Below are 26,104 nucleotides of genomic sequence, written 5' to 3' on the forward strand. Positions count from 1 at the left end.
ATAATAATAGTAATAACAGGACACCACAGGCTGCTCCCCCTGTATAATAATAGTAATAACAGGACACCACAGGCTGCTCCCCCTGTATAATAGTAATAACAGGACACCACAGGCTGCTCCCCCTGTATAATAGTAATAACAGGACACCACAGGCTGCTCCCCCTGTATAATAATAGTAATAGCAGGACACCACAGGCTGCACCCCCTGTATAATAATAGTAATAACAGGACACCACAGGCTGCTCCCCCTGTATAATAATAGTAATAACAGGACACCACAGGCTGCTCCCCCTGCATAATAATAGTAATAACATGACACCACAGGCTGCTCCCCCTGCATAATAATAGTAATAACAGGACACCACAGGCTGCTCCCCCTGCATAATAATAGTAATAACAGGACACCACAGGCTGCTCCCCCTGTATAATAATAGTAATAACAGGACACCACAGGCTACTCCCCCTGTATAATAACAGGACACCACAAGCCGCTCCCCCTGTATAATAATAGTAACAGGACACCACAGGCTGCTCCCCCTGTATAATAATAGTAATAACAGGACACCACAGGCTGCTCCCCCTGTATAATAGTAATAACAGGACACCACAGGCTGCTCCCCCTGTATAATAGTAATAACAGGACACCACAGGCTGCTCCCCCTGTATAATAATAGTAATAGCAGGACACCACAGGCTGCACCCCCTGTATAATAATAGTAATAACAGGACACCACAGGCTGCTCCCCCTGTATAATAATAGTAATAACATGACACCACAGGCTGCTCCCCCTGCATAATAATAGTAATAACAGGACACCACAGGCTGCTCCCCCTGCATAATAATAGTAATAACAAGACACCACAGGCTGCTCCCCCTGCATAATAATAGTAATAACAAGACACCACAGGCTGCTCCCCCTGCATAATAATAGTAAAAACAGGACACCACAGGCTGCTCCACCTGTATAATAGTAATAACAGGACACCACAGGCTGCTCCCCCTGTATAATAATAGTAATAACAGCACACCACAGGCTGCTCCCCCTGTATAATAATAATAATAATAATAACAGCACACCACAGGCTGCTCCCCCTGTATAATAATAGTAATAACAAGACACCACAGGCTGCTCCCCCTGTATAACAATAGTAATAACAGCACACCACAGGCTGCTCCCCCTGTATAATAATAGTAATAACAGGACACCACAGGCTGCTCCCCCTGTATAATAATAGTAATAACAAGACACCACAGGCTGCTCCCCTTGTATAACAATAGTAATAACAGCACACCACAGGCTGCTCCCCCTGTATAATAATAGTAATAACAGGACACCACAGGCTGCTCCCCCTGTATAATAATAGTAATAACAGGACACCACAGGCTGCTCTCCCTGTATAATAACAGTAATAACAGGACACCACAGGCTGCTCCCCCTGTATAATAATAGTAATAACAGGACACCACAGGCTGCTCCCCCTGTATAATAATAGTAATAGCAGGACACCACAGGCTGCACCCCCTGTATAATAATAGTAATAACAGGACACCACAGGCTGCTCCCCCTGTATAATAATAGTAATAACATGACACCACAGGCTGCTCCCCCTGCATAATAATAGTAATAACAGGACACCACAGGCTGCTCCCCCTGCATAATAATAGTAATAACAAGACACCACAGGCTGCTCCCTCTGCATAATAATAGTAATAACAAGACACCACAGGCTGCTCCCCCTGCATAATAATAGTAAAAACAGGACACCACAGGCTGCTCCACCTGTATAATAGTAATAACAGGACACCACAGGCTGCTCCCCCTGTATAATAATAGTAATAACAGCACACCACAGGCTGCTCCCCCTGTATAATAATAATAATAATAACAGCACACCACAGGCTGCTCCCCCTGTATAATAATAGTAATAACAAGACACCACAGGCTGCTCCCCCTGTATAACAATAGTAATAACAGCACACCACAGGCTGCTCCCCCTGTATAATAATAGTAATAACAGGACACCACAGGCTGCTCCCCCTGTATAATAATAGTAATAACAAGACACCACAGGCTGCTCCCCTTGTATAACAATAGTAATAACAGCACACCACAGGCTGCTCCCCCTGTATAATAATAGTAATAACAGGACACCACAGGCTGCTCCCCCTGTATAATAATAGTAATAACAGGACACCACAGGCTGCTCCCCCTGTATAATAATAGTAATAACAGCACACCACAGGCTGCTCTCCCTGTATAATAACAGTAATAACAGGACACCACAGGCTGCTCCCCCTGTATAATAATAGTAATAACAGGACACCACAGGCTGCTCCCCCTGTATAATAATAGTAATAACAGGACACCACAGGCTGCTCTCCCTGTATAATAACAGTAATAACAGGACACCACAGGCTGCTCCCCCTGTATAATAATAGTAATAACAGGACACCACAGGCTGCTCCCCCTGTATAATAATAGTAGATGACATTACCAGGGATACAGCAGGAGCCGCCGCTAGAACAGGATCACACGGCAGCCGGTCATGTGACGCTGATGCTGCTGCTGGAGTAAGGGGGAGGAGCTCCGGGCACTAGAGCAGGACTCTATGTACAGCTACAGTAAGTGTCCCCAGTGTGCAAAAGAGACGGAGGCGGCGGCCATTTTCCCGAGGCCCAAATCACTTCATGAAGAACAACAGGTGACTATAGATCCCCTTCAGTGTTTGTTCCCTGGAAGTGACGTAGTAGTGAGGGCGGAAGTGACGTTACACGCCCATACAGTCTTTCTATCATTCCCAACGACTGCAGATACAGGAAGCAGCAATTGTTGTGTTTGGCAGGAGGTAATTATGTTATTATTCTATAGGCTGAGCAGACTCTTGTGTCACTTTACTGTAGTACAGATGGAGCTGACCCTGGTGCTGCATTGTCATTGTGCAGGAGAGTTGCAGTCAAGTCTTCTATAATACAGGTGGTGCAGACTTTGTTGTTACTATAATACAGGTGGCGCAGACCCCATTACTATAATACAGGTGGTGCAGACCCTGTTGTTAATATAATACAGGTGGAGCAGGCCCCATTGTTACTATAATACAGGTGGAGCAGGCCCCATTGTTACTATAATACAGGTGGAGCAGACCCCATTGTTACTATAATACAGGTGGAGCAGACTTCGTTGTTACTATAATACAGGTGGAGCAGACCCTGTTGTTACTATATTACAGGTGGCGCAGACTTTGTTGTTCTTATAATACAAGTGGCGCAGAACCCGTTGTTGCTATAATACAGGTGGTGCAGACCCCGTTGTTACTATAATACAGGTGGTGCAGACCCCGTTGTTACTATAATACAGGTGGTGCAGACCCCGTTGTTACTATAATACAGATGGTGCAGACTCAGTTGTTACTATAATACAGGTGGTACAGACCCAGTTGTTACTATAATACAGGTGGTGCAGACTTCGTTCTTACTATAATACAAGTGTCTGATCAGGTCCGCATCCTTAGGCAAATTGCATCAAGTATGTGTCGTGGAGGTCCTGGACTCTTGGCCATGAGAGGACCATTTTTGTGACCTCCAGCAATGCCGTCTGGTGGTCACTGAGCAGCCCTATGAAGCTGGGTCTGAGGGACTTCTGAGAAACACTGACCAAGACTATGTCTCCGGGAATGAGGGGATTAGTGGTCACTCAGTGTACTATTATGTTTATATAGGCAACACTATAGCGTAGTGGACAGCACTTCTACTCTGCTCTGGGGTCGTGACTTTAATTTCAAACCAAGGTGCTGTATGTGTGGATTCTGTATGTTCTCCCCCTGTTTGCATTGGTTTCTTCCAGGTGATCTGGATTCCTCCCACTCTCCAAAGCCACACTGGTAGGTTAGTTCGCTTCTTTCATAAATTGTGTGTGTGTGTGTGTGCGTGCGCTGTCCATGTGGTAGGAAATGTAGATTGTAAGCTCCCCTGGGGCAGAGACAGATGTGACTAAATATCCCCTGTAAAGCACTGTGTAATATGTGCTCACTAGATAAATAACTGGTAAGAAATAGCTTCTAATAATTATATTTATTTCTAGATTTCTGTGCAGGGTGCAGTCAGATCCTTGTTACTAGAAGTCATGTGAGGGTGAGACGTGCCCTGTATAAATTACTGATCACTGATGATGGACAAGGACAGAATTCAGATGACTGAGAGGATACTAAATCTCACCCTGTAGATCATCTACCTGCTGACTGGGGAGGTGAGAGGGTCTGGGAGTGTCATAATGACATCACTTATATCAATAGTAATAATACAGAGACATGACTGGGGAAGGGGAGGGGATGTGGGAGTGTCACAGTGACATCACTTATATCTATAGTAATAATACAGGGAATGACTGGGGAGGTGAGGGGGTCTGGGAGTGTCACAGCGACATCACTTATATCTATAGTAATAATAGAGGGATATGACTTGGGAGGTGAGAGGGTCTGGGAGTGTCACAGTGACATCACTTATATCTATAGTAATAATAGAGGGATATGACTTGGGAGGTGAGGGGATCTGGGAATGTCACAGTGATATCAGTTATGCACAATTAACTATTAAAAACTTCCATATAGGTGAATTATAATTTTAGCCTTCTATTGATGGCTTCTGCACTACCCAGGATTACACAGTAGTGAAGAAGACATCCAGTAAGTGTCAGACACCCAGCAGCCGTCCCTGTGTGTCAGGAGGACTGAGCAGGACCCAGAGCCCCATCACGGTGCCTCCACCTCACTCACTGATACATGAGAGACAATAACCAGAAGATTCTGGAACTCACCAACAAGATCATTCAGCTGCTGACTCGAGAGGTGACTGCTGGGAATGGGACATTATACAGTAACACCAGGGGATGTGTCTGGGTGATGACTGGAGAGGTGACTGCTGGGAATGGGACATTATACAGTAACACCAGGGGATGTGTCTGGGTGATGACTGGAGAGGTGACTGCTGGGTATAGGACATTATACAGTAACACCAGGGGATGTGTCTGGGTGATGACTGGAGAGGTGACTGCTGGGAATGAGACATTATACAGTAACACCAGTGGATGTGTCTGGGTGATGACTGGAGAGGTGGCTGCTGGGAATGGGACATTGTACAGTAACACCAGTGGATGTGTCTGGGTGGTGAATGGAGAGGTGACTGCTGGGAAAGGGACATTATACAGTAACACCAGGGGATGTGTCTGGGTGATGACTGGAGAGGTGACTGCTGGGAATGGGACATTATACAGTGACACCAGGGGATGTGTCTGGGTGATGACTGGGGAGGTGACTGCTGGGAATGGGACATTATACAGTAACACCGGGGAATGTGTCTGGGTGATGACTGGAGAGGTGACTGCTAGGAATGGGACATTATACAGTAACACCAGGGGATGTGTCTGGGTGATGACTGGAGAGGTAACTGCTGGGAATGGGACATTATACAGTAACACCAGGGGATGTGTCTGGGTGATGACTGGAGAGGTGACTGCTGGGAATGGGACATTATACAGTAACACCAGGGGATGTGTCTGGGTGATGACTGGAGAGGTGACTGCTGGGAATGAGACATTATACAGTAACACCAGTGGATGTGTCTGGGTGGTGACTGGAGAGGTGACTGCTGGGAATGAGACATTATACTGTAACACCAGTGGATGTGTCTGGTGACTGAAGAGGTGACTGCTGGGAATGGGACATTATACAGTAACACCGGGGGATGGTTCTGGGTGATGACTGGAGAGGTGACTGCTGGGAATGGGACATTATACAGTAACACAGGGGATGTGTCTGGGTGGTGACTGCTGGGTAAGGGACATTATACAGTAACACCAGGGGATGTGTCTGGGTGATGACTGGAGAGGTGACTGCTGGGAATGGGACATTATACAGTAACACAGGGGATGTGTCTGGGTGATGACTGGAGAGGTGACTGCTGGGAATGGGACATTATACAGTAACACAGGGGATGTGTCTGGGTGATGACACTATCATTGTGTGTGTCAGGTTCCTATAAGATATCAGGATGTCGCTGTCTATGTCTCCATACAGGAGGGGAGTATATAGAGGAATACAGGGCTCTGTACAAGGACTTGATGATGGAGAATTATTGGCCCCTCACATCACTGGGTAAGAGGAGACTCGTTTTCTGTACTGGAGAGCAGGTATGGGGGCTCCTTATATACATGTAATCTCTTAATCACATATACAGTATGTATGTATATATATATATATATATATATATATATATATAGTACCCAGTTACTGTGTGTCTCCTACAGATGGACCCAGTAACAGAAATACCCCAGAGAGATGTCCTCGACCTCTGTATTCACAGGATTGTACAGAGGAGAATCGCAGGACACCACAGGAGCATCAGGTAGATGGGATTTAGGGTCTCACCAATATACAACAGTGACTGTCACTATATGATCTGTAGAGAAGCGGTGTGTGTCTTATACACTGATATTCTATTGTTTTATTTCATGTAATTACATCAGACTTAAATAATTTTTTTGTGTTATGGGTTATTTAGGATGAAGGTCTGGCATTTATAAAGGTTGAAAATATAGAAGAAGAAGAAGAAGAAGAAGAAGAAGACACTTATGTAAGTGATATAAAGGCAGAAGATATAGAGGGAGAAGTAGAGACGTATGTGACTAATATGAAGGCAGAAGATATAGAGGGAGAAGAAGAGACGTATGTGACTGATATGAAGTCAGAAGATATAGAGGGAGAAGAAGAGACATATGTGACTGATATAAAGGCAGAAGATATAGAGGGAGAACAAGAGATGTATGTGACTGATATGAAGGCAGAAGATATAGAGGGAGAAGAAGAGACGTATGTGAGGGGTGATCAGCAGTGTAAGGAGGAGGAAATCCCTACAGATATCTGCACAGGTGAGTAATAAACACTTATTACTGAAAAAATGTCACAAATTCTCCTCATTCAGTCACTACAACAATCTCTTATCCTACACCATCTTTTTTCAGTACAAACTAAGGCATTAAATGTGTCTGCCAAGTGGGGAAGTCAGGACTCATCTGCCCCTCTTAAACTCCTACTCTCCCCCTCACATCATGTCACTGTGTGTTACCAGCCCAGGGATCTGACCAGTCTCCTCCCTACACTCTCTGGTGTATCTCATACATCAGGAGCCATCAGCCCCTATTATACTCCTACTCTCCCCCTCACATCATGTCACTGTGTGTTACCAGCCCAGAGAACTGACCAGTCTCCACGCACTTTCTGGTGTACCTCATACATCAGGAGCCATCAGTCCCTATTATACTCCTGCTCTCCCCATCACATCATGTCACTGTGTGTTACCAGCCCAGAGATCTGACCATTCTCCTCCTCACACTCTCTGGTGTATCTCATACGTCAGGAGCCATCAGCCTCTATTATAGTCCTGCTCTCCCCCTCACATCATGTCACTGTGTGTTTCCTACTTAGAGATCTGACCAGTCTCCTCCCCACACTCTCTGGTGTATCTCATACATCAGGAGCCATCAGCCCCTATTATACTCCTGCTCTCCCCCTCACATCATGTCACTGTGTGATACCAGCCCAGAGACCTGACCAGTCTCCTCCCCACACTCTCTGGTGTATCTCATACATCAGGAGCCATCAGCCCCTATTATATTCCTGCTTTCCCCCTCACATGTCACTGTGTGTTACCAGCCCAGAGAACTGACCAGTCTCCACGCACTTTCTGGTGTACCTCATACATCAGGAGCCATCAGTCCCTATTATACTCCTGCTCTCCCCCATCACATCATGTCACTGTGTGTTACCAGCCCAGAGATCTGACCAGTCTCCACGCACTTTCTGGTGTATCTCATACATCAGGAGCCATTAGCCCCTATTATACTCCTGCTCTCTCCCTCACATCATGTCACTGTGTTACCAGCCCAGAGATCTGACCAGTCTCCTCCTCACACTCTCTGGTGTATTTCATACATCAGGAGCCATCAGCCCCTATTATACTCCTGCTCTCCTCCTCACATCATGCCACTGTGTGATACCAGCCCAGAGATCTGACCAGACTCCTCCCCACACTCTCTGGTGTATCTCATACATCAGGAGCCATCAGCCCCTATTATACTCCTACTCTCCCCCTCACATCATGTCACTGTGTGTTACCAGCCCAGAGAACTGACCAGTCTCCACGCACTTTCTGGTGTACCTCATACATCAGGAGCCATCAGTCACTATTATACTCCTGCTCTCCTCCTCACATCATGTCACTGTGTGTTACCAGCCCAGAGATCTGACCAGTCTACTCCCCACACTCTCTGGTGCATCTCATACATCAGGAGCCATCAGCCCCTATTATACTCCTACTCTCCCCCTCACATCATGTCACTGTGTGTTACTAGCCCTGACCAGTCTCCTCCCCACACTCTCTGGTGTAACTCATACATCAGGAGCCATCAGCCTCTATTATAGTCCTGCTCTCCCCCTCACATCATGTCACTGTGTGTTTCCTAATTAGAGATCTGACCAGTCTCCTCCCCACACTCTCTGGTGTATCTCATACATCAGGAGCCATCAGCCCCTATTATACTCCTGCTCTCCCCCTCACATCATGTCACTGTGTGTTACCAGTCCAGAGATCTGACCAGTCTCCTCCCCACACTCTCTGGTGTATCTCATACATCAGGAGCTATCAGCCCCTATTATACTCCTGGTCTCCTCCTCACATCATGTCACTGTGTGTTACCAGCCCAGAGATCTGACCAGTCTCCTCCCCACACTCTCTGGTGCATCTCATACATCAGGAGCCATCAGCCCCTATTATACTCCTACTCTCCCCCTCACATCATGTCACTGTGTGTTACCAGCCCTGATCAGTCTCCTCCCCACACTCTCAGGTGTAACTCATACATCAGGAGCCATCAGCCCCTATTATACTCCTGGTCTCCTCCTCACATCATGTCACTGTGTGTTACCAGCCCAGAGATCTGACCAGTCTCCTCCCCACACTCTGTGGTGTATCTCATACATCAGGAGCCATTAGCCCCTATTATACTCCTGCTCTCTCCCTCAGATCATGTCACTGTGTGTTACCAGCCCAGAGATCTGACCAGACTCCTCCCCACACTCTCTGGTGTATCTCATACATCAGGAGCCATCAGCCCCTATTATACTCCTGCTCTCCCCCTCACATCATGTCACTATGTTAACAGCCCAGAGATCTGACCAGTCTCCTCCCCACACTCTCTGGTGTATCTCATACATAAGGAGCCATCAGCCCCTATTATACTCCTGCTCTCCCCATCACATCATATCACTGTGTGTTACCAGCCCAGAGATCTGACCAGTCTCCTCCCCACACTCTCTGGTGTATCTCATACATCAGGAGCCATCAGCCCCTATTATACTCCTGCTCTCCCCATCACATCATGTCACTGTGTGTTACCAGCCCAGAGATCTGACCAGTCTCCTACCCACACTCTCTGGTGTATCTCATACATCAGGACCCATCAGTCCTTATTATACTCCTGCTCTCCCCCTCACATCATGTCACTGTGTGTTACCAGGCCAGAGATCTGACCAGTCTCCTCCCCACACTCTCTGGTGTATCTCATACATCAGGAGCCATCAGCCCCTATTATACTCCTGCTCTCCCCCTCACATCATGTCACTGTGTGTTACCAACCCAGAGATCTGACCAGTCTCCTCCCTACACTCTCTGGTTTATCTCATACATAAGGAGCCATCAGCCCCTATTATACTCCTGCTCTCCCCATCACATCATGTCACTGTGTGTTACCAGCCCAGAGATCTGACCAGTCTCCTTCCCACACTCTCTGGTGTATCTCATACATCAGGAGCCATCAGCCCCTATTATACTCCTGCTCTCCCCATCACATCATGTCACTGTGTGTTACCAGGCCAGAGATCTGACCAGTCTCCTCCCCACACTCTCTGGTGTATCGCATACATCAGGAGCCATCATCCCCTATTGTAGTCCTGCTCTCCTCCTCACATCATGTCACTGTGTGTTACCAGCCCAGAGATCTGTCCAGTCTCCTCCCCACACTCTCTGGTGTATCTCATACATCAGGAGCCATCAGCCCCTATTATACTCCTGCTCTCCCCTCACATCATGTCACTGTGTGTTACCAGCCCAGAGATCTGACCAGTCTCCTCCCCACACTCTCTGGTGTATCTCATACATCAGTGCAAAGGATGTAGCTATACTAAGTAAATCACTGGTCAATTTGATGAAAGCCCATATAACAGCCATGATTCTGGCTTGTGCACTACCACATGTGACAGCACCCACTATGTTTTTTGAATATTATGTGATTGTCAGTATACTGTGTACTACCCATCACACACACAGATACAACCACACACCCGTAATTGCACAGTTCCTTCTTCACTTTCTGTGCCTAGATGCTCTGTACTGTTACACTTTATCTGCTGACCTGTCTCTGTATCCTTCTCTGCCCTCCTGCTGTCTTCCTCATTCTGCTGTTACTTATCTGTGACCTGCACCATTCCCCTATCCTGTCCTGCTCTCTCCCCCGCTCTATGCCATTCCCCTCCCCTGTCCTGCTTCCTCCCCCGCTCTATGCCATTCCCCTACCCTGTCCTGCTTCCTCCCCCGCTCTGTGCCATTCCCCTACCCTGTCTTTCTGCCTCCCCTGCTCTGTGCCCTGCACCATTCCCCTACCCTGTTCTTCTGCCTCCCCTGCTCTGTGCCCTGCTCTATTCCCCCTAGCCTGTCCTGCTGCATCTCCCACTCTGTGCCCTGCGCCATTCCCCTAGCCTGTCCTACTGCCTTTGTGCCGTTCCCCTACCCTGTCCTGCTGCCTCTCCTGCTCCGTGTCATTCCCCTACTGTGTCCTGTTGCCTATCCCACTCTGCCCTTGGACATTCCCTACCCTGTCCTGCGGCCCCCCCGCTCTGCCCTTGGACATTCCCTACCCTGTCCTGCTGCCTCCCTCGCTCTCTATACACTTGGGCATTACCTTACCCTGTCCTGCTGCCTCCCCCACTCTGTTCACTTGGGCATTACCTTACCCTGTCCTGCTGCCTCCCCCGCTCTGTACGCTTGCGCATTCCGCTACCCTGTCCTGCCTCCCCCGCTCTGTACCCTTGGGCATTCCCCTACTATGTGCCATTCCCCTCTCCTGCTGCCTCCTCTGCTTTGTGCCTTTCCTCTACTGTGTCCTGCTGCCTCCCCCGCTCTGTACGCTTGCGCATTCCGCTACCCTGTCCTGCCTCCCCCGCTCTGTACCCTTGGGCATTCCCCTACTATGTGCCATTCCCCTCTCCTGCTGCCTCCTCTGCTTTGTGCCTTTCCTCTACTGTGTCCTGCTGCCTCCCTCGCTCTGCCCTTGGACATTCCCTACCCTGTCCTTCCGCCTCCTCCGCTCTGTACCCTTGGGCATTCCCCTACCCTGTCCTGCTGCCTCCCCTGCTCTGTGCCTTTCCTCTGCTGTGTCCTGCTGCCTCCCCCACTCTGCCCTTGGATAGTCCCTATCCTGTACTGCTGCCTCCCTCGCTCTGTGCCATTCCCCTACCCGTCCTGCTGCCTCCCCTACTCTGTGCCCTCTGCCGTTCTCCTACCTTGTCCTGCTGCCTCCCTTACTCTGCGTACTGCTCCGTTCCCATAGCCTGTCCTGCTGCCTCCCCCGCTCTGTGCCCTTCTCTATTCCCCTACCCCGTCCTGCTGCCTCTCCCGCTCTGTGCCCTGCTCTATTCCCCCTACCCTGTCCTGCTGCCTCTGTGCCCTGCTCTATTCCCCTACTATGTCCTGCTGCCTCCCCCGCTCTGTGCCGTTCCCCCTACCCTGTCCTGCCTCCCCCACTCTGTGCCGTTCCCCTACCATGTCCTGCTGCCTCCCCTGCCCTGTGCCCTGCTCCATTCCCCTACCCTATGCTGCTGCCTCTGTGCCCTGCTCTATTCCCCTACCCTGTCCTGCTGCCTCTGTGCCCTGCTCTATTCCCCTACCCTGTCCTGCTGCCTCTGTGCCCTGCTCTATTCCCCTACTGTGTCCTGCTGCCTCCCCCGCTCTGTGCCGTTCCTCTACCCTGTCCTGCTGCCTCCCCCGTTCTGCCCTTGGACATTCCCTACCCTGTCCTGCTGCCTCCCCCTCTGTGTTCCATCATCATTCTGTGTAGCTCTGTCCTATCGCTCTTCCTCCCTCTGAGCAATTAAATACAGTGAATCATTACCCTAGTTTAGTAGCATGACTCTGGTGGGGCTTCTCTCCCTGAGGATGACCAGAGGACCATATAGAGGCTGCTTTTGCTATTTATGTATCCACCTGGAGAACTTTGTGTAGTGTGGACGCAGCTGTTAGTAATTATCCCACAAGTTTCCCCTGTTTATGTATGAGGGCGGTCTAGATGGATATTGTCCATCACTGGTTGAGATTGTCCTTGTGGCTGGATCTATGACTTGTGCAGATAATGTGCTTGTGTCATTTTATCTGTTCAATGAGAGTCTTGTTTCTTGTTGGTTCATTTGTTAATGTAATAATGTGGTCACTGTTTGTATATGCAAATTATACATAAAATTAAACAGCTAAACCTCTTAATTTATAACATGGTGGTGTAGTGGGGTTAGGATTGCTGCCTCACAGCACTAAGTTCATGAGTTTAATTTTCAACCAAAGTGATGTGTGGAGTTTTGCATTTTTTTTCCTGGAAAAATCATACTGGTGGGTTAATTGACCTGTGACCCAAATAAAGCATATTGTGTGTGCAAGTAGATATGGTTGTGAATATAGATTGTAAGCCTATTGGCCAAATATTCTCTGTAAGGCGCTGTGAAATGTGTGAGCTTTATGAAGAACTCTGAATAATAATAATAGTTATTGTATTTCCAGCAGATGGACGCACAAGCAGGAATGACTTAGAGGGAGATCTCATCTTGTCTACAGATATTAAAATAGAAGATAACACCACACATGAATCTCCAGGAGATAATCCCGTTATGCTAAATATACATCCAGTACCTCACAGTGCAGATATATCATCTGATCCCTCTAATTGTGACCAATGTTCTCCTGATACCTCAGCTTTTGTTACACATAGAGCAGCTCATACACCTGATAAAATATTTCCCTGTTCTGTGTGTGGGAAATATTTTACATATAAATCAGATCTTGTTTTTCATCAGAGACGTCACACAGGTGATAAACCATTTCCATGCTCTGAGTGTAGTAAATGTTTTACACAGAAATCAAATCTTGTTACACATCAGAGATGTCACACAGGTGAGAGGCCATTTCCATGTTCTGAATGTGGGAAATATTTTAAACTGAAATCACATCTTGTTACACATCAGAGAAGTCACACAGGTGAGAAACCATTTCCATGCTCTGAGTGTGGGAAATGTTTTACACAGAAATCATATCTTGTTGCACATCAGCGAAGTCACACAGGTGAGAAACCATTTCCATGTTCTGAATGTGGGAAATATTTTACACGGAAATCATATCTTGTTGTGCATCAGAGAAGTCACACAGGTGAGAGGCCATTTCCATGTTCTAAGTGTGAGAAATGTTTTACATATAAATCAGATCTTGTTATTCATCAGAAAAGTCACACAGGTGAGAAACCGTTTCCATGCTCTGTATGTGGGGAATGTTTTACACAGAAATCTGTTCTTGTTACACATCAGAGAAGTCATACAGGTGAGAAACCATTTCCATGTTCTGAGTGTGGGAAATATTTTACACGGAAATCATATCTTGTTGTGCATCAGAGACGTCACACAGGTGAGAAACCATTTCCATGTTCTGAGTGCAGTAAATGTTTTACACAGAAATCAAATCTTGTTGTGCATCAGAGAAGTCACACAGATGAGAAACCATTTCCATGTTCTGAGTGTGAGAAATGTTTTACATATAAATCAGATCTTGTTATTCATCAGAGAAGTCACACAGGTGTGAAGTCATTTCCATGTTCTGAGTGTGGGAAATGTTTTACACGTAAAACGAACCTTGTTACACATCAGATGTCACACATGAAAAAAGTTTTTCTATGAACTAATACAAAACATGGTTTTAGTAACACTCCAGTCACACAGCATTTTAAGTTCTTCATCCACAGATAATTGGTATGTGTCATTAATATAAAAAGAGGAGGAACGTGCAGCGCTAAAGAAATCTCAACAACAATAAATAATATAGGGCTTGGTAAAGATGCATTAAAATGTATACTATCTAATATTAATACACGCAGGAAATTATATATATTTATATAAGTATGATTCCAGTATCAGAATATACCGTGATACTTTCCATGTGGTTCTCATTATGCCTAAATCTAAGCTCTTCATATTCTAAGTATTTGCAGAATAAGTCTCCAATAGTGACCTAGGACAAATATTAATTTGCTTAGATAGATATCTATCTATCTGCCCTCATTAGTGTAATTGGGCGCGTGGGTGTGATCATATCATGTGACTCACTAGTGGACACTATCGCACGTTATTACTAATATTATCAACCTTATAACTATGCAATATGATATTATAATGTGTTTATAACGTGATCTTGATTCCGGATGATGCTGCCGCTATACAGATCACAAATCCGTTATCTTTACTATATCATGTATGTAATTTATACCTTATGGTGTTATAACTTAGGAGAATCGCTATGATATATATAACATGTGATAATTGGAATTGGTCAGCTCCATCATGTGACATTGTACACATGCTATGTTCCTGGAGACCTGTATTTCTATATCTTCCCCATGACAACTCTTACTCACTGTTACTGGTGTAACCGGTCATGTGATTGCGGTTTACCATGTGACTGGGTGGAACAAATCATCAAAGCCTCTTGCTGGTTTTTCTACAGATATCTCCTTGATTGGTCCATTCCAGTCATGTGTGTGTGTTTATATCACATGACCGGGTGGATCTGATTATCCAGACTCCCTCTCTAGTTCATTCTGGAACTCTGCAGAGATTAACATGATTGGTTCGTTCCGATCATGTGCTGTTGAATACATCATGTGACACGGACTTGGGCCCGGCTGCTGTGCTGCATTAATTGGTAAATGGACCTTTTTATTCTTAGGGTTTATATTGTTTTTACAAACTCATTTGCTGATTATACATTAGATACTGATTGTTTTCTATGTAATATATTTATTGGTCTTACATATCACATGACTAATTATGGTTCCCCCCTGATGCTTGTTTGATGTGCTCCTTGGGTATATAAGGCAGCCATATTATACTGTATAATACATGCTTCTGATGAGGTTGTGGGTCTAATTCCACACCAAAATGCGTTAGTAACTTTATCCACTGGACACGGTTGGGACACTTGTCCTTCCTTATCTGGACCAGGAGTGAAAGCAGGAATATGGGAACATCCAGCGATTACACCGGCCAGCCATCACCCACTGCGAGCTTTCCTGCTAAAGACTGGACGGACTTCTGTCACAGCAACCTGGTAATATAACTATCTGCCAACTGGCCATTACCCGGATGCACCAAACTTCTTTCCATCACCTATTAGCTTGTGACGTCACCATTTACATCTGGTTCTCTATTTACTATTATTGGTGCCCACTTATTTGTAATCAGAATTAGCCTGAATATCAGTGACCTGTGTTTTATATGATCTATATGTATTATGTTTGTAATTTCTATCATTAATATTTTCATATTAAATACTGTACATTTCATTTATAATGCATCTTTATTAAGCCACATGTGAATTAATTATTGTTTTTAGATTTGTATAATGTGTTATATCTTATTAGAGGATGACCCCCCATCTATGTATAGCTGCTGTATAACTCCTCATACATCACCTATCAGATCTAATCTTTCCTAATCCTCCATGTGTCCTTACTATAAGACTGGAATAGATCACTCGAGTGACACTTATAGTATTGTCTTTATTCTATTAGATATCAGCATCACTCTCTGCAGTAATAACAGACCACGTCGTTGTTATATAGGAGATACATTTTATGTATATCAGTCATACACAGAGAAGATAAATACATTATTATACTATTAGATATCAGCACCACTCTCTGCAGTAATAACAGACCACGTCATTGTTATATAGGGGATACATTATATGTATATCAGTCATACACAGAGAAGATAAATACATTATTATACTATTAGATATCAGCACCACTCTCTGCAGTAATAACAGACCACGTCATTGTTATATAGGGGATACATTTTATGTATATCAGTCATACACGGAGAAGATAAATACATTATTATACTATTAGATATCAGCACCACTCTCTGCAGTAATAACAGACCACGTCATTGTTATATAGGGGATACATTATATGTATATCAGTCATACACGGAGAAGATAAATACATTATTATACTATTAGATATCAGCACCACTCTCTGCAGTAATAACAGACCACGTCGTTGTTATATAGGGGATACATTTTATGTATATCAGTCATACACAGAGAAGATAAATACATTATTATACTATTATATATCAGCACCACTCTCTGCAGTAATAACAGACCACGTCATTGTTATATAGGGGATACATATTATGTATATCAGTCATACACAGAGAAGATAAATACATTATTATACTATTAGATATCAGCACCACTCTCTGCAGTAATAACAGACCACGTCATTGTTATATAGAGGATACATATTATGTATATCAGTCATACACAGAGAAGATAAATACATTATTATACTATTAGATATCGGCACCACTCTCTGCAGTAATAACAGACCACGTCATTGTTATATAGGGGATACATTTTATGTATATCAGTCATACACAGAGAAGATAAATACATTATTATACTATTAGATATCAGCACCACTCTCTGCAGTAATAACAGACCACGTCGTTGTTATATAGGGGATACATTTTATGTATATCAGTCATACACAGAGAAGATAAATACATTATTATACTATTAGATATCAGCACCACTCTCTGCAGTAATAACAGACCACGTCATTGTTATATAGGGGATACATTATATGTATATCAGTCATACACGGAGAAGATAAATACATTATTATACTATTAGATATCAGCACCACTCTCTGCAGTAATAACAGACCACGTCGTTGTTATATAGGGGATACATTTTATGTATATCAGTCATACACGGAGAAGATAAATACATTATTATACTATTAGATATCGGCACCACTCTCTGCAGTAATAACAGACCACGTCATTGTTATATAGGGGATACATATTATGTATATCAGTCATACACAGAGAAGATAAATACATTATTATACTATTAGATATCAGCACCACTCTCTGCAGTAATAACAGACCACGTCATTGTTATATAGGGGATACATTTTATGTATATCAGTCATACACAGAGAAGATAAATACATTATTATACTATTAGATATCGGCACCACTCTCTGCAGTAATAACAGACCACATCATTGTTATATAGAGGATACATATTATGTATATCAGTCATACACGGAGAAGATAAAATACATTATTATACTATTAGATATCAGCACCACTCTCTGCAGTAATAACAGACCACGTCATTGTTATATAGGGGATACATTTTATGTATATCAGTCATACACAGAGAAGATAAAATATATTATTATTTTTTAAAACATTTTATTATAGAAACTTATGGGTAGAATCCAGCTGTTTGCTGTTGGAATGGTGGATTTATGGTGACGTACACAAACCACAAAGTATTTCATAGTGGTGGTTAGAGAAAAAATTAAAAACATAGGCCCTCATTCAGAGCCACTCGTAAGCGGCAGCTCGTTCGCTCCGAGCGATGTTTGCCAAACTGCGCATGCGTACGGATCGTTATACACATGCGCGAACCAGTCAGTGCGGCCGAAATTCATGTGCTCGCAAATAAGCGAATGCCTGATAATTTGAGTGACAGGATGAGGCGTATGTGGGTGGTAACAGGGGAAGGTGCTTGAAAACGGGGAGTGGAAATCAGAACGCAGGCGTGCTTAAAGGTCAAAACGGGCGTTTTATGGGTGTGCATATTTAAAACAGCAGCGTCACTGACCACGGCACTGAGTTTTTTTTTAGCCAGAACTGCTCGCAAAATTGTGGTAGCAAAAACCAACCACAAGAATAGCGAGCAGTTCATACCCTGTTCGATGTACTCGATTAATCTAATAAATAGCGGACATGACGTCGGATGCGAGCGGCCAGGGGGCGTAGTTTCCCAAAAAACGACCGCAAGTTTTGTTCGCTCGTTCAGACCTAGAGGCGTGAACAGACAGCAAACAGCTAACGGTTCATTTGAATAGCCACCCCTATTTTCTGGACGAGCGAGCGCAAATAGCGACCGGCTCTGAATCAGGGCCATTGTTATTCACTTTCTTGCAATTCAATGAAAAATGTTTTTGTCTCCTTTGGGGAGATTATTTTGGCCTTTTTAGGAGAAATAAGGAAACTAATGGTATTTTTATGAATTGTGTGGGTTCTGCATAAATAATACAAAGCAGAGAGAAAATTATTGTCGGCACCACAAATCTACACTACAAGGGCCGGGAATAAAGGCCTCAGTGATCTGGCTGCTGTCTCCTAATAACACTACAAGATCCATCCCGCAGACCTTCATAGACTATGTGATATAATGTGTATAGTGCTGAAGAGCGGCGCTGCCAAGGTGGTCACTGGTGAGGGTACATAGACTATGTGATATAATGTGTATAATGGTGAAGAGCGGTGCTGCCAAGGTGGTCACTGGTGAGGGTACATAGACTATTTGATATAATGTGTATAGTGCTGAAGAGCGGCGCTGCCAAGGTGGTCACTGGTGAGGGTACATAGACTATGTGATATAATGTGTATAATGGTGAAGAGCGGTGCTGCCAAGGTGGTCACTGGTGAGGGTACATAGACTATGTGATATAATGTGTATAGTGCTGAAGAGCGGCGCTGCCAAGGTGGTCACTACTGAGGGTACATAGAATATGTGATATAATGTGTATAGTGCTGCCAAGGTGGTCACTGGTGAGGGTACATAGACTATGTGATATAATGTGTATAGTGCTGAAGAGCGACGCTGCCAAGGTGGTCACTGGTGAGGGTACATAGACTATGTGATATAATGTGTATAGTGCTGAAGAGCGGCGCTGCCAAGGTGGTCACTGGTGAGGGTACATAGACTATGTGATATAATGTGTATAGCGCTGAAGAGCGGCGCTGCCAAGGTGGTCACTGGTGAGGGTACATAGACTATGTGATATAATGTGTATAGCGCTGAAGAGCGGCGCTGCCGAGGTGGTCACTGGTGAGGGTACATAGACTATGTGATATAATGTGTATAGCGCTGAAGAGCGGCGCTGCCGAGGTGGTCACTGGTGAGGGTCCATAGACTATGTGATATAATGTGTATAGCGCTGAAGAGCGGCGCTGCCGAGGTGGTCACTGGTGAGGGTACATAGACTATGTGATATAATGTGTATAGTGCTGAAGAGCGGCGCTGCCAAGGTGGTCACTGGTGAGGGTCCATAGACTATGTGATATAATGTGTATAGTGCTGAAGAGCGGCGCTGCCAAGGTGGTCACTGGTGACGGTCCATAGACTATGTGATATAATGTGTATAGTGCTGAAGAGCGGCGCTGCCAAGGTGGTCACTGGTGAGGGTCCATAGACTATGTGATATAATGTGTATAGTGCTGAAGAGCGGCGCTGCCAAGGTGGTCACTGGTGAGGGTCCATAGACTATGTGATATAATGTGTATAGTGCTGAAGAGCGGCGCTGCCAAGGTGGTCACTGGTGAGGGTACATAGACTATGTGATATAGTGTGTAAAGGTGGTCACTGGTGAGGGTACATAGACTATGTGATATAATGTGTATAGCGCTGAAGAGCGGCGCTGCCAAGGTGGTCACTGGTGAAGGTACATAGACTATGTGATGTATATTATGGTGATACAGATAATGACTGTAACTGTACGTTCCTTATATATATTACTCATCCCGAGGTCATTATTCCCCATTTCTCTCCCATGGATGGATTATACTGATCAGCGTGTGCTCCTCACAGATACATGTAATATATAAGAGGATCCAGCAATGTGTAGTGTTTTATGCTGATCACAGTAAGCTCAGTTGTTCATTTGGGGTATTGTACAGGTGACATGAATCACCCCCAAGGTGCAAATTATAATGCGTACTGTACTCACCACTATGCATACTCTGCCTCTCATATACAGGTACCATTAGCTGGTATAAGTAATGTTACTGGTATTAGCAGTCAGTAATGATGGCGTACCTCACTTACACTGACAGTAGTGACACCAAACATGTATGTGTGTCTATGCAAATGGAAGATGTAAATCACATGTGTACCGTACTCACCACTATGCATACTCTGCCTCATACACAGGTATCATTAGCTGGTATAAGTAATGTTACTGGTATTAGGAGTCAGTGATGATGACGTACCTCACTTACACTGACAGTAGTGACACCAAACATGTATGTGTGTCTATGCAAATAGGAGATGGAAATCACATGTGTACAGTACTCACCACTATGCATACTCTGCCTCTCATATACAGGTATCATTAGCTGGTATAAGTAATGTTACTGGTGTTAGGAGTCAGTGATGATGACGTACCTCACTTACACTGACAGTAGGGACACCAAACATATATGTGTGTCTATGCAAATGGGAGATGGAAATCACATGTGTACCGTACTCACCACTATGCATACTCTGCCTCTCATATACAGGTATCATTAGCTGGTATAAGTAATGTTACTGGTATTAGCAGTCAGTAATGATGGCGTACCTCACTTACACTGACAGTAGTGATACCAAACATGTATGGGTGTCTATGCAAATGGGAGATGGAAATCACATGTGTACCGTGCTCACCACTATGCATACTCTGCCTCTCATATACAGGTATCATAAGCTGGTATAAGTAATGTTACTGGTATTAGCAGTCAGTGATGATGACGTACCTCACACTGACAGTAGTGACACCAAACATGTATGTGTGTCTATGCAAATGGGAGATGGAAATCACATGTGTACTGTACTCACCACTATGCATACTCTGCCTCTCATATAAAGGTTTCATTAGCTGGTATAAGTAATGTTACTGGTATTAGCAGTTGGTGATGATGGCGTACCTCACTTACACTGACAGTAGTGACACCAAACATGTATGTGTGTCTATGCAAATGGGAGATGGAAATCACATGTGTACTGTACTTACCACTATGCATACTCTGCCTCTCATATACAGGTATCATTAGCTGGTATAAGTAATGTTACTGGTATTAGCAGTTAGTGATGAAGGCGTACCTCACTTACACTGACAGTAGTGATACCAACATGTATGTGTGTCTATGCAAATGGGAGATGGAAATCACATGTGTACTGTACTCACCACAATGCATACAGTGCCTCATATACAGGTATCATTAGCTGGTATAAGTAATGTTACTGGTATTAGCAGTCAGTGATGAGGACGTACCTCACTTACACTGACAGTAGTGACACCAAACATGTATGTGTGTCTATGCAAATGGGAGATGGAAATCACATGTGTATCGTACTCACCACTATGCATACTCTGCCTCTCATATACAGGTATCATTAGCTGGTATAAGTAATGTTACTGGTATTAGCAGTCAGTAATGATGGCGTACCTCACTTACACTGACAGTAGTGACACCAAACATGTATGTGTGTCTATGCAAATGGGAGATGGAAATCACATGTGTACCGTACTCACCACTATGCATACTCTGCCTCTCATATACAGGTATCATTAGCTGGTATAAGTAATGTTACTGGTATTAGCAGTCAGTGATGATGACGTACATCACTTACGCTGACAGTAGTGACACCAAACATGTATGTGTGTCTATGCAAATGGGAGATGGAATTCACATGTGTACCATACTCACCACTATGCATACTCTGCCTCTCATATACAGGTACCATTAGATGGTATAAGTAATGTTACTGGTATTAGCAGTCAGTGATGATGACGTACCTCACTTACACTGACAGTAGTGATACCAAACATGTATGTGTGTCTATGCAAATGGGTGATGGAAATCACATGTGTACTGTACTCACCACTATGCATACTCTGCCTCTCATATACAGGTATCATTAGCTGGTATAAGTAATGTTACTGGTATTAGCAGTCAGTGATGATGGCGTACCTCACTTACACTGACAGTAGTGATACCAAACATGTATGTGTGTCTATGCAAATGGGAGATGGAAATCACATGTGTACAGTACTCACCACTATGCATACTCTGCCTCATATACAGGTATCATTAGCTGGTATAAGTAATGTTACTGGTATTAGCAGTCAGTGATGATAGCGTACCTCACTTACACTGACAGTAGTGACACCAAACATGTATGTGTGTCTATGCAAATGGGAGATGGAAATCACATGTGTACTGTACTCACCACTATGCATACTCTGCCTCTCATATACAGGTATCATTAGCTGGTATAAGTAATGTTACTGGTATTAGCAGTCAGTGATGATGACGTACCTCACTTACACTGACAGTAGTGATACCAAACATGTATGTGTGTCTATGCAAATGGGTGATGGAAATCACATGTGTACTGTACTCACCACTATGCATACTCTGCCTCTCATATACAGGTATCATTAGCTGGTATAAGTAATGTTACTGGTATTAGCAGTCAGTGATGATGGCGTACCTCACTTACACTGACAGTAGTGATACCAAACATGTATGTGTGTCTATGCAAATGGGAGATGGAAATCACATGTGTGCAGTACTCACCACTATGCATACTCTGCCTCATATACAGGTATCATTAGCTGGTATAAGTAATGTTACTGGTATTAGCAGTCAGTGATGATAGCGTACCTCACTTACACTGACAGTAGTGACACCAAACATGTATGTGTGTCTATGCAAATGGGAGATGGAAATCACATGTGTACCGTACTCACCACTATGCATACTCTGCCTCTCATATACAGGTATCATTAGCTGGTAAAAGTAATGTTACTGGTATTAGCAGTCAGTGATGATGACGTACCTCACTTACACTGACAGTAGTGATACCAAACATGTATGTGTGTCTATGCAAATGGGAGATGGAAATCACATGTGTACAGTACTCACCACTATGCATACTCTGCCTCATATACAGGTATCATTAGCTGGTATAAGTAATGTTACTGGTATTAGCAGTCAGTGATGATAGCGTACCTCACTTACACTGACAGTAGTGACACCAAACATGTATGTGTGTCTATGCAAATGGGAGATGGAAATCACATGTGTACTGTACTCACCACTATGCATACTCTGCCTCTCATATACAGGTATCATTAGCTGGTATAAGTAATGTTACTGGTATTAGCAGTCAGTGATGATGACGTACCTCACTTACGCTGACAGTAGTGATACCAAACATGTATGTGTGTCTATGCAAATGGGTGATGGAAATCACATGTGTACTGTACTCACCACTATGCATACTCTGCCTCTCATATACAGGTATCATTAGCTGGTATAAGTAATGTTACTGGTATTAGCAGTCAGTGATGATGGCATACCTCACTTACACTGACAGTAGTGATACCAGACATGTATCTGTGTCTATGCAAATGGGAGATGGGAATCACATGTGTACTATACTCACCACTATACATACTCTGCCTCTCATATACAGGTATCATTAGCTGGTATAAGTAATGTTACTGGTATTAGCAGTCAGTGATGATGACGTACATCACTTACACTGACAGTAGTGACACCAAACATGTATGTGTGTCTATGCAAATGGGAGATGGAAATCACATGTGTACCGTACTCACCACTATGCATACTCTGCCTCTCATATACAGGTATCATTAGCTGGTAAAAGTAATGTTACTGGTATTAGCAGTCAGTGATGATGACGTACCTCACTTACACTGACAGTAGTGATACCAAACATGTATGTGTGTCTATGCAAATGGGAGATGGAAATCACATGTGTACAGTACTCACCACTATGCATACTCTGCCTCATATACAGGTATCATTAGCTGGTATAAGTAATGTTACTGGTATTAGCAGTCAGTGATGATAGCGTACCTCACTTACACTGACAGTAGTGACACCAAACATGTATGTGTGTCTATGCAAATGGGAGATGGAAATCACATGTGTACTGTACTCACCACTATGCATACTCTGCCTCTCATATACAGGTATCATTAGCTGGTATAAGTAATGTTTCTGGTATTAGCAGTCAGTGATGATGGCTTACCTCACTTACACTGACAGTAGTGACACCAAACATGTATGTGTGTCTATGCAAATGGGAGATGGAAATCACATGTGTACCATACTCACCACTATGCATACTCTGCCTCTCATATAAAGGTACCATTAGATGGTATAAGTAATGTTACTGGTATTAGCAGTCAGTGATGATGACGTACCTCACTTACACTGACAGTAGTGATACCAAACATGTATGTGTGTCTATGCAAATGGGTGATGGAAATCACATGTGTACAGTACTCACCACTATGCATACTCTGCCTCATATACAGGTATCATTAGCTGGTATAAGTAATGTTACTGGTATTAGCAGTCAGTGATGATAGCGTACCTCACTTACACTGACAGTAGTGACACCAAACATGTATGTGTGTCTATGCAAATGGGAGATGGAAATCACATGTGTACTGTACTCACCACTATGCATACTCTGCCTCTCATATACAGGTATCATTAGCTGGTATAAGTAATGTTACTGGTATTAGCAGTCAGTGATGATGACGTACCTCACTTACGCTGACAGTAGTGATACCAAACATGTATGTGTGTCTATGCAAATGGGTGATGGAAATCACATGTGTACTGTACTCACCACTATGCATACTCTGCCTCTCATATACAGGTATCATTAGCTGGTATAAGTAATGTTACTGGTATTAGCAGTCAGTGATGATGGCGTACCTCACTTACACTGACAGTAGTGATACCAAACATGTATGTGTGTCTATGCAAATGGGAGATGGAAATCACATGTGTACAATAGTCACCACTATGCATACTCTGCCTCTCATATACAGGTATCATTAGCTGGTATAAGTAATGTTACTGGTATTAGCAGTCAGTGATGATGGCGTACCTCACTTACACTGACAGTAGTGATACCAAACATGTATGTGTGTCTATGCAAATGGAGGATGGAAATCACATGAGTACCGTACTCACCACTATGCATACTCTCCCTCTCATATTAAGATTTCGTTTTGTAGGACCAATAGATTTTTATTAAAAGGTAATGAAAAGAATATTATAGTGCATGGATGTGCCTGACACATTTATATATAAACAAAACGTATTACCCAGTAGGCGCCATACAGGTGACCAGTGATGCTCTTAGGAATCACTAATAACCGGTTCAAGTCCGGTTTCAAAAAACTAGATGGTGCAAACAAAGGTCTTACCTTCTTCCAGGGTACCGGTATGCCGCTCCACCTACAGCCAATGCATTTCCAGATATTATGGGCCTCATTTATCAACAAGTTTTATCATTCACGAGTGATAAATCTCATTGTGTATGATAATGATGTTCCAGCCAATCAGCTCCCAATCTGGTTCAAAAATGACAGTTGGGAGCTGATTGGCTGGAGCACCATTTATCATAATTAACGAGTTTAATCACTCGTTGTGAATGTTAAAACTCATTGATAAATAAGACACTATGGACCTCATTCAGAGGCGGACAGAGGATGCAAGCGGTCGCTCAGAAACTGGGCGGCCACTTGCATCCTGACTGCCCGCCTCTGTTGCGGTCGTTAGGTTGTGGGTTTACACCCACAGCTCAAACGACCGCTCAGGTGATGGTCGCGATGGTCAGAGACCATCGCGACCATCGGGGCTTACGACGAGACCCTAGGGTAGGGTCTCACTTGTCGTAAGCCCCGGAGAGCTTCTGGCTCTGTCAGAGCCGGAAGCTCTCCACTGACATCACTAGTGATGTCAGTGGGGCCTCCCCCAAACGGCAGGCGTTCCCATAGTAACGCCTCCATTTGGGCTGCCACACCCCCTGGCCCGCCTTCCAAACGGGGCAAGCTGTCAATCA

General features: G+C 44.1%; 2 protein-coding genes across 10 annotated transcripts in view; one reads left to right on the forward strand and one right to left on the reverse strand.

The window, feature by feature from the left end:
• LOC148443296 (uncharacterized) overlaps nucleotides 1-2,559 on the reverse strand; it is a 33,426-nt gene extending 30,867 nt beyond the window's left edge. The window contains exon 1 of the mRNA XM_088463019.1: nucleotides 2,497-2,559. The gene's annotated coding sequence lies outside the window, so the exon portion shown is untranslated. The remainder of the gene's footprint in view (nucleotides 1-2,496) is intronic.
• A 204-nt stretch (nucleotides 2,560-2,763) lies between these two features.
• The window catches only part of LOC148443297 (uncharacterized), an 84,335-nt gene continuing 60,994 nt past the window's right edge, over nucleotides 2,764-26,104 (forward strand). Inside the window, exons 1-8 of one of the 9 annotated variants that reach the window (XM_088463005.1) lie at nucleotides 2,764-2,847; nucleotides 3,843-3,883; nucleotides 4,080-4,244; nucleotides 4,606-4,842; nucleotides 6,070-6,147; nucleotides 6,300-6,397; nucleotides 6,554-6,920; nucleotides 12,872-15,854. In XM_088463005.1, coding sequence (XP_088319131.1) covers nucleotides 6,114-6,147; nucleotides 6,300-6,397; nucleotides 6,554-6,920; nucleotides 12,872-14,034 — 1,662 coding nt within the window. In that variant the 5' untranslated portion in view covers nucleotides 2,764-2,847; nucleotides 3,843-3,883; nucleotides 4,080-4,244; nucleotides 4,606-4,842; nucleotides 6,070-6,113 and the 3' untranslated portion in view covers nucleotides 14,035-15,854. Of the gene's footprint in view, nucleotides 2,848-3,842; nucleotides 3,884-4,079; nucleotides 4,245-4,605; nucleotides 4,843-6,069; nucleotides 6,148-6,299; nucleotides 6,398-6,553; nucleotides 6,921-12,871; nucleotides 15,855-26,104 lie in introns of those variants that run through there. The other 8 variants (XM_088463004.1, XM_088463007.1, XM_088463008.1 and 5 more) reach the window with 8 other exon arrangements.

The sequence above is a fragment of the Taudactylus pleione genome, unplaced genomic scaffold (genome assembly GCF_031769625.1).
Source record: "Taudactylus pleione unplaced genomic scaffold, aTauple2 ptg001312l, whole genome shotgun sequence".
Taxonomy (NCBI): Eukaryota; Metazoa; Chordata; class Amphibia; order Anura; family Myobatrachidae; genus Taudactylus; species Taudactylus pleione.